The sequence below is a fragment of the Microcaecilia unicolor genome, chromosome 6, assembly GCF_901765095.1.
Source record: "Microcaecilia unicolor chromosome 6, aMicUni1.1, whole genome shotgun sequence".
In the NCBI taxonomy this organism is placed as follows: Eukaryota; Metazoa; Chordata; class Amphibia; order Gymnophiona; family Siphonopidae; genus Microcaecilia; species Microcaecilia unicolor.
Window position 1 is genome coordinate 166700910 of NC_044036.1, and position 9744 is coordinate 166710653.

Sequence of the window (9744 nt, forward strand, 5' to 3'; positions counted from 1 at the left end):
TTCCAGAGTTTAACTACATGTTGAGTGAAGAAAAATTTTCTCCAATTCATTTTATTTTTGGAAATACTAGGACTAGGGGTGCTATTCTATAAAAGATTGCCTAATGCTAAATGATCTTTATAGAATTGGCACTTAGCACGGATCTTAACAGCACCTAACATGGGTGCCATTTACAGAATCCAGCCCACTATGTATTGTGAAAATTTATATTTGCTGCTCTTCTAAAAATGGCCCAGGCTTCTATAGTGATGAGCAGAGCAGCAGCTACACTGAAGCATATAACTGCTCCATCAATTTTAAAATAACCAAACTGAGCATAGAGTGTTTCTCAATATTTATGTATTGTTCGTATGACTAAATGTGGATCCTGTTTACTTTATTCACAGGCCAGTGCTAAGAAACTTGAAGAGAATACTTATTATTTTGGTTGCACTGTGGAAGGACTGTTGTATAGATTTGGCAAGGTAAGCATATTTCTTTAGTGATGTATGTGTACAGCATCCAGGTTAAAGATTTGTTGGATACAATAGCAGATCAGTAGTTTTCAAATACTAGTAAATTTTGTATCCTTTCAGGAATTAAGTAATTCAAGCAGACTCTGAAAGGTGGTGAGGTTGACAGAATTTGAGCTGCTGTCGTTTCAGTCCTGGAGGGCACTCAGGCCCTCATGATCAAAAGCAAACTCTGGCACTAGAGGCTGTTAACGCCATACTAGCGCCAGAGTTTGCAGCCGACCCATGATCAGAGCCCTCGAGCGCCTGAAACAGCGCACACGAGGGCTCTCAGCGCAAGTAGCATGCAAATGCATGCTAAACAGGGCTTCTAGCGCAATTAGCTTGCAAAAGCATGCTAATTGGCGCTTAACGCATTCATCTCCAATGATCAGCGACCAGCACGCCAAAGATTGGGTCACTGGCCGCAGCAAAATCAACGCCAGCTCCGAGCTGGCGTTAGATTTTGCGGATCATTGGGGAGGAATGGTGAGCCCTGTCCAGCATGCAGTTGCTGTGAAATGTTGTTGCCACATGTTCAGCATGCTGTTTTTTAATACTTTCTGGTCAAACAGAAAACAAAAAAAAAGTATTTGCTTCATTTGATAGAAACATAGCAATATGACGGTAAATAAGAGCCAAGTGGCCTATCCAGTCTGCCCATCCTCAGTAACCACTAACTCTTCCTTTCCTAAGGGATCCCACATGCCTGTCCCACACTTTCTTATATTCTGATACAGTCCTCGAGTCCATGACCCCCATTGGGAGGGAATTCCATGCATCTACCACCCTTTCCACGAAAGAGTATTTTCTTAAATTCCTCTTAAGCCTATTTCTTAACTTCATCGTATGCCCCCTCATACCCGAGTTTTCCTTCATTTGCAAAAGGCTCACCTCCTGTACATTAACGCCACTGAGATATTTAAATACCTCTCTTTTCCAGCATATACATGTTGAGATTCCTAAGCCTGTCCGTATATGCTTATGACTGAGGCCGCTTACCAATTTTGTAGCTGCCCTCTGGACCGACTCCATCTTGTTTATATCCTTCTGTAGGTGCAGTCTCCAGAATAGCACACAGTACTGTAAGTGGGGCCTCACTAGAGACTTATACAAGGGCACTATCACCTCATTTTCCCTTATAGTCATCCCTCTCCTTATGCAGCCAAGCGTCCTTCTGGCTTTGACTACCTGTCTGGAGACCTCAAGGTCATCAGAAACAATCTTCCTCCAAATTCCGCTCTTGTTTCGTACACAGAAGCACTTCACCCCCTGGATTCTTGTAACCCAAGTGCATGACCCTGCATCTCTTAGTATTAAATCTTAGTTGCCAATCATCAAACTATTCTTCAAGCTTCACCAGATCCTTCCTCATGCCATCCACATCCTCCAGTGTGTCCAACCTAATACAGAGTTTGGTATCATCTGCAAAGAGACAAGCCTTACCAGACAGCCCTTCCGCATTATCATTTACAAAGATTTTAAAAAGAGCCGGCTCGAGGACCGACCCCTGCAGTACACCCCTGATAACATCCTTTTCCTCAGAGCAAGGTCCAGTTACCACTACCCTCTTTCTCCTTCCATTTAACCAATTTTTAACCCTTAGGATTTAAAAATCTAAATTCTCTGTCAAAAAACCTTGTTTCAAACCTCTTTGCATAACATCTTTAATTCATGTTTGTAATTGAGGGGTAGGATCCAAATCTGATTTATTATATACTCCTACAACACTCAATTGAGATTCAGCCTCTGCAACATAATCAATTCAGTCTTGTACTATAACTGCTCCCCCTTTGTCAGCTCTCATTTCTAGACAATGTGTCGGAAAATTTCCAACTTTGACTTATTGTCAGCACCTCCCATGTGATCACTTCTTTAAAGATTTTAACTATAATAAGGCCTAAAGGAATAGGAGGCACCCAAGTAGATTTTGAACTGACTCTAGAACGATCATAACCAATGTCTTTTTTTTTTTTTTAAATCAAAATAGATTTGAAGTTGTAAACATCGAATAAACCTTTCCATATCGAATTTAAATTGGAAAATGTCAAAATTTCCTGCTGGTACAAAATACAAACCCTTGGATAATAAAGAACAATTTGAAGGCGTCAAAACATCCAGATAAGTTGATCACCGCTTGTTAGTCACTCTTTGGGATCGTGTCTGAGAGCAGGTTCTGCCCCGATTTCTTTGATAACTGCATCCTCTTCCCCTTCTGAATGATCTGGCATCTAAAAAAATCATCTCCTCCATCACTGTCACTCGGAGAACCACTGCTGGAAGAGGAATCAAAAAAAGCCACTCTGTCCCACGGCGACCAATTCCACTTTATCAGAACCTTTTTCCATCCAGGGATAGTCATGATTTCTCCTATCATCTTTCATCACATTCAAACTTTTTAATTTGGATTTCCTAATTTCTTCCTGGAAGGTCCCTAAAGATTCCTTCAACCTTTCGTGTTCCTTCTATGATTTCCATGATTGTGGATGGTTGTGTGATGGGCACTGGAATGTATGCTTTAAAAAAAAATTTTTTAAATACTTGGCACTATTTTAGCTGTTGATGTCTTAATTGGTTTTCTTTTTGGGCTCTTAAGAGGCATTATACATGTATATATTGTAAACATGAATGGGAACAAGTTTTTACTCCAATATGGCAACTGTAATTAGTTATAGAGGAAAAGACTTCAGACTCCCGGTCACAGCTGTTTACACTCAAAACTAAACTAGCTGACCGCTCTGCTCTGCGTGTCTGACATTCAGTTCACGCTGGCGAGAATCCTCATCAGTCATAAAAACCTCTTATACATCGATCAATCAATTTCATATATTCATTCGATGTGTGACTATAACTACTCAGATAATACTTAGCTGTGGTTTGTGCTAGGGCAAATCCAACTAGTCCAAGCCCGACGGCGAGCTCCCGCTTCGCTCGTAGCTTCTTAAGGAGCCGGACAAACTAGCCCTTCTCAGCACCTACAACCATATAACAAATAATCATTAAATCAGTTGTCATCTAATAGAGAAGAGTAATTGAACAAACTCACACATTCGGGGAACGAAGGAATATCTTCACGGACCACCAGCTTTCAACTGCATAATTACTCCTACTAAACCGGAAGTATTTATACTACTTCCCGTACATACAACTTCCCAAATTGTAGGGCCAAATTTAAAGGGCAGTACTTTCGCTGTGATCACATGGATCTTAAAGAAACGCTTTCCACTCTACTCTGTTGTTTAGACCTTCTGGCATTAAGGATCTCAATCTGTAGATCCAACGTTGTTCTCTTCGTATTAACTGGCGATTACGATCCCCCCCCTCTAATGTTTGCTGGAATATGATCCAATATTAAACATTTAAGATCTTCAAATTTATGAGAATGCTGTACACAATGTTGAACTAGGGGGGCATCTAAACATGAATATTTTAGATTATGTTTATGATCACTCAGTCTACTTTTCAAGGATCGTATCGTCTTACCTACATATATTTTACGACACTATATTACCCCATAAATTGTGTATACATGTTAGAAATTTGGTTCTGTAGGTGATCATATGGCTTTTGTTTATGATTCCACTGTTTGACGGTGTTGTGCAGTGTTGGCCTATATGTGGTGACTTTTAAATGAAAATGCAAAGAAACATTCTGTCTGTAAGAAAACTGCAGTCTACAAATGTGCTGCACCATGGGATCATTTCTCCACAAACGACAAAACCTTTCTTCATAGAAAGCTCAGTAACTAAATGAAACCAGGCCTTCTATATGCTGTAATGTATTTCTGTAGCTCATGTTGAGATCCTTCATACAATTTGTATATATATAGGAGTGGAGGATTCGCCTAATGGTTAGTGTGGTGGGCTGAGAACCTGGGGATCTGGGCTTAATTCCCACTACAGCGCCTTGGGACCTTGGAAAAGTCGCCTAACCCTTCATTGCCCCAGGTACAAAAGCTTAGATTGTGAGCCCACTAGAGACCGAGAAAAGTATCTGCATATAATATATAAAAACCTGTTTGGTTGTACCACAGAAAGGTGGTAATATCAAGTCCACGACCCTTTATATACTACATAAATCTATATATTCCACTTCTAGCAGGTGACCAGATCAAAAAAGTGGACTGTGAAACGTGGGCTCTACCTGTTTAATCCCAGACTTAGTCAGGTGGATTGGCCTATGTTTCTCTCTGGAAAGGGCAGTAAATAGCAATAGGTTGGAAGGGTTTAACATAGCTGTTCTGAAAAACTTTTCATTTCCTTCTTTTTTTTTTAGACTATAGTGGATGAGCAGCTAGCTCTGAAAAGAGTAGCAGACATTCTCATTAATCTGTACGCAATGACAGCTACCATCTCCAGGGCTAGTCGATCCATGCGTATTGGTTTACGGAACCATGACCATGAAGTAAGCGCCAAACCTTTTTCTATTCTGAAGGTGTTTTAAATGGTTCCGTTTTTGCTGGTCTATCTACGTTTTCCTTTGCTATTTATTGTAACATGTTTCACATTGTATTAAAAGTTGTAGGCGCCCATTTGTGTAAGACCGTTCACTTGTCTATTAGATTGTAAGCTCTTTGAGCAGGGACTGTCTCTCTTTGTTAAATTGTACAGCGCTGCGTAACCCTAGTAGCGCTCTAGAAATGTTAAGTAGTAGTAGTAGTAAGAAGACCTGAGCAATGGAAAAACTGCTATTTCAAGGCTGTAGCAACAATGAATTTCAAATGAGCTGGTCAATGAGGTGGTCAAGGAATTAAAGCCAGGGAAACCTTTCATGGGGTGAGGTGGGACAGGAGAGGAGAGTGGGGTAGGGCAGCCTGAGCAAAAGCAACACTTATATAACCACATGCCAGTGGAGCTAAAACTTTTGTCTCCTCATTCCCTCTTGCACCCAGTAAAAGTTCAAGCTAATCTCTGTTTGAGATTGGGATGGTAAGTGCTGCTTTTGTGGGTGGGACTTATGTTATTACTGATAGAGCCTAACCCCTAGCAGCATTTCACCTGCTAATTGCTATGTAAGAGGTAAGGGCTTTATTTTATTTATTGGAATTTATTAACTGCCTTTATAAAGCAAATTCACCCAAGATGCTGTACAGCTTGACATAAAAGTTAGTTTTGTTAATAGGGTGTGATGTAGCCATGCTGCAGCATTCTGAATACAAAACTCTTGACCAATGTGTAGGGCATTACCAGTCATGGACTACTGTGGTCAGACTCATCTTTTCGATATATGGAGAGATATTTCCTAGTTGCTGTAGTTGATTGAGCATGTTCAGTCATTTTTAAACTTCCAGTTCAGATCCTACATGTAAAATTAGGTTCAAAAAGGCTTGCCTTTGGTTTAGTTTCAGTTTTGATGTCTTCCTTCAAATGTGTGACTTTTTAGTGAAAAGTCTTTTGGTTTAAAAGTGCCTTGAAAAATCCAATTATGTTGTATGGGGTTACTGCATAAATCCTTCCAGTTGATAATGGTAGGTTTTCCACTCTCCAAGATGATGTGGGCCTCTTTACTAAACTGCAGTAGTGTTAGTTACTTTGAATAAACTGTGGTAACTACCGGCAAAACCTCTGCAAAGGAAGTGTTGTCGTGCATTGCAAATAATGTGATGCAAGTTAAACCTATTCAGGTGGCATTGAATGGATGTAACGACCCCATTCTGTGTAAGGAAGTTATAAGGTGTTAATTCCCGTATTAATTGTTGAGCTACCTGGCAGTTAGTGCTCACAGTAATTCCTGTGTTAACCGTTTAGCGCAGCTTAATCGGGCTCCTGTATTTTTCTTTCCAGTTTCTTAATATTTAGGAAAGCAGTGGGACATTTGCTAACCAAGTATACAACCTTATAGGGGTCAAAAGATTTATGCAGTTAAATTGGGCTTTTAAGTATTTTAGCTGGCTTAAAAATTTCCCCTGCTAAAATAATAAATGTGTGCACACAAAATCAGTGGTCATTTAAGGGACTGGGAAAGGGTTTGATATTCAGATTAGCTGGTAAGTGCAATATTCAGCCCCTGTGAATAACTGTACAAGTATTTGCCAGTAAATTTAACTGGATCTTAAGCCACATGTTTAACAGGTTAAGTGTGGCTGACTATCTGGACCAAGTGAACTGTTGAAAATATAAACCAATTCACTAAGGGGGTTGTTTACTAAAGCTTAGCTCAAGTTATCTGCAGCAGGGCCCATTTTATTCCTATGGGCCCCTTTTGCAGATAACTCAAGCGAAACTTTAGTAAACATCCCCTTTATTTGTACTGCTGCTGCTGAATATTGAGTCTATATTATCTTGCCCCTATTGACAAATATGTTTGAAAGCAAAAGAATGGTAAACAATTCCAACTGTCACTTGGGGAAGGCAAGAGCAGATAATTGTGATTGTCGCATGACATTAGCCAGGTTTTACAGTGACTGAATGAGTCTCATAAAGAAGTAGAATTCCAGCCTCCATTCATTTGATTTTTAAGATGCAGTGCAAACATTTCAGTACATAGTTTTGCATGCTTCTTTTTGTACCTATTAGTATTAATTATTTAAGTCCAGCATAGCAGTTAGTTGTTTTTAGTTAATTTAGAACTTTGTGCGCATATGGAATAAACGGAAGTCTTCAATAAAGACCAGAGACCATGTCTAAGATTTGAACTCAAGTCCCCTGGCTGTGCCGTGGCTACTACTGTAAATTTGTTATAAATGTTTTATGCTATATTTAACATTGTATTTAAAATAAATGTTTTTTTTTCTGCTGCATTGTGTGTCCCTAGGTATTACTTACAAATGTGTTTTGCTCAGAGGCATATTTCAAGAATAATTACCTCATGGCAGAGTTAGCTAAACGTAAGTTCAGTTACATGGATGGGTTGGGGCAGAGGGTGGCAAAAAAAAGGAAAGAGATTTTCTAGGGCTGCACACCAATTAAAAACTTTAATCACATGATTAAATTTGCAAGTAAAATTTTTAGTCACAAGATTTAATCGCATAAACTGGCCAACAGATGGTTTTATTTTCCAGTACACTGCTGTAGTAACCTGACCATGTGACAGGTTATCTCCTCTTCCTTTCTCTTTCTATCCCCTTCATCCAGCATTACCTTGTCTGCCTCCCTTTCCTCTCCCCCTTCTGCTTGTTACCAGTTGGTCACCAGCTACTCCACGAAACCCGCTTCTTCTCCGAGTCTGTACAGCTCTGATGTAACTTCCTGTTTATGGGACTAGCAGAGCCAGAAGTGATGCACACTGGGCAGTGGCCTAGCACCTGCTTTCTGTTTGCTGTTGCATCCACTACCATGCAGGCCCAGTGGAGGAGCCAATGACCAAGTGAGTAACCTGAGGGGAGGGGAAAAGGAGAGAGACAGACAGACAGGGCAATGCAGAAAGGAGGGGGAAGAGATGGGTGATGCTGGATGGTTTGGGGGGTCAGGGGGAGAGAGATAGGGCTGATGCAGACCTGGGGCTATTAATTGGGTAAACGTTTTAATACACATTACAATTTAAATGTGTTAATTGTGTAGCCCTAGAATTTTCATTATGATGAAGTGTAAATTTTTAGTTTAATGCTGTTTGTTGTGTCTTTCAATCATTCCAAAGTTTGCATTAATATAATACACCTTCACTTTTGTTTATATATTACTTTCCATAGACATTTTTTTACAAACAAGAAAATATGCTTTTAATTTTTTTGTTGTTGTTGTAGATGCACCTGAAAACATGGATGACAGTATTAGAAAAATAGCCAAATCTGTGCTGGAAAAAAGAGCATACATTTGTTCCCACCCGCTGGAAAGGTCCTTTTGACAACAGAAATGTGTTGAGCCATTATAAGATTCAAAACTGTTTGCCATCACAGGTGCAATTTCTTGTCTGAATTGATTGTATTGAGAAAACTGTAGCCAGCCCCGATCTGTTCTATTGCTACCACTATGGAAACTGACATAATTGCAGTGTAATAAAAAAAAAAATGAGGCTTGAAACTTTTATAGTGCAGGCTACTTGGAGGTAAAGTCAGTGGTTTCATTCATGATGTTTACTATGTTACACTTGAATCAGATACAGACTTCTTTCGAAAGAGAATTGAATATTAACCAACCACTATATTACTTCCAATCCAAATACAGAATCTGAGCCAGAATCCCAGCTTTATACAGCAGAACAGAAAGGCCAGGCACTTTTTAAGATGACATAAGTAAAAAACAAAAAATCAGTTTCTAAGTCTGAAATGTGTTTGACACATCCTGAATTAAACATTTTTGGGAGCATTGGGTGTAATCTTCTACCTTTAATATAAGCATTTTACATACTTTGTAGTTACTGGTCGTCTGCAAGATATTTACAATTCAGAACCAAAACGAGAACTGGCCTTTCAGTGGGCTTATACTTGCTTAGACCATGTATTCTAGGTCAGTCCCCAAAGGCACCCAAGTATTCATTTTCTGCTCTGGGTAGCAGCTGTTCTGCCAGGATCTGACTTATTTCACTTATAGTGGTGTGAAATGCACAGTGCAGGGGCTGGCACTCGTAGAATGGCTGTCTGCCTGCTGGCTAGATTGTAGAATTGTATGTAACTAAAAATATTTTTGTTTGATTGCATAATTATAAAAGAGAAATAGAAATGCATAACAACACATTTAGAGGGCAGTTCTGTAACCGGGCGCCATAAGGTAGGTGCCTAGAAGTGGGGCCCCGGGCACTAATTCTATACAGCATCTGGGCACCCAGATTCTGTTATAGATTATAGTGTCAGTCGCATTTACACACCTACATTTAGGCATGCCCACTTACACTCTGTCAGTGCAGTACTTGTGCACATAACATACAGTATTCTATAAGTTGCACACTTAAGTGGAAGACACACGTTCCTCCCCCTGGGAATGGCCCCCTTGCTTTTATATGCTAAAGTGTTAAAATACTGCACAGCTAGCAGTTACATGCATGACTGCTGGTATTCTATAAACATACACATGTAATCGGTGCCTAACTTTAGGTGACTTGTTCCAGAATAAGCCTTATTTATGCCCCCGCCCATTACACAAAATGAGAGAACACCTTCAGTAAATAGGCCCCTCAAGCTGAGTGGTTTTAATAGTACTGGTACTTTACGTCTGTTTTATATAAGATTTTTTTCCCATGTTGTTTTGTTGAAAAGCCTTATAGAAATTAAATGTCTTTCATAATTTTGTGAAGTTTGTAATTTTCTTCCTCAAGAGGACAAGTGGTTACACAATGGAATTTTATAAAATAATTGGGCTTTAGTGATATTTTTAAACTT

At 39.5% G+C, this 9744-nt stretch overlaps 1 protein-coding gene across 1 annotated transcript in view; it reads left to right on the forward strand.

Moving 5' to 3' along the window:
- ACAD9 (acyl-CoA dehydrogenase family member 9) overlaps positions 1 to 8426 on the forward strand; it is a 76112-nt gene extending 67686 nt beyond the window's left edge. Inside the window, exons 15-18 of the mRNA XM_030205762.1 lie at positions 387 to 464; positions 4767 to 4895; positions 7245 to 7317; positions 8173 to 8426. Coding sequence (XP_030061622.1) covers positions 387 to 464; positions 4767 to 4895; positions 7245 to 7317; positions 8173 to 8273 — 381 coding nt within the window. The 3' untranslated portion in view covers positions 8274 to 8426. The remainder of the gene's footprint in view (positions 1 to 386; positions 465 to 4766; positions 4896 to 7244; positions 7318 to 8172) is intronic.
- Positions 8427 to 9744: the final 1318 nt, after the last annotated feature.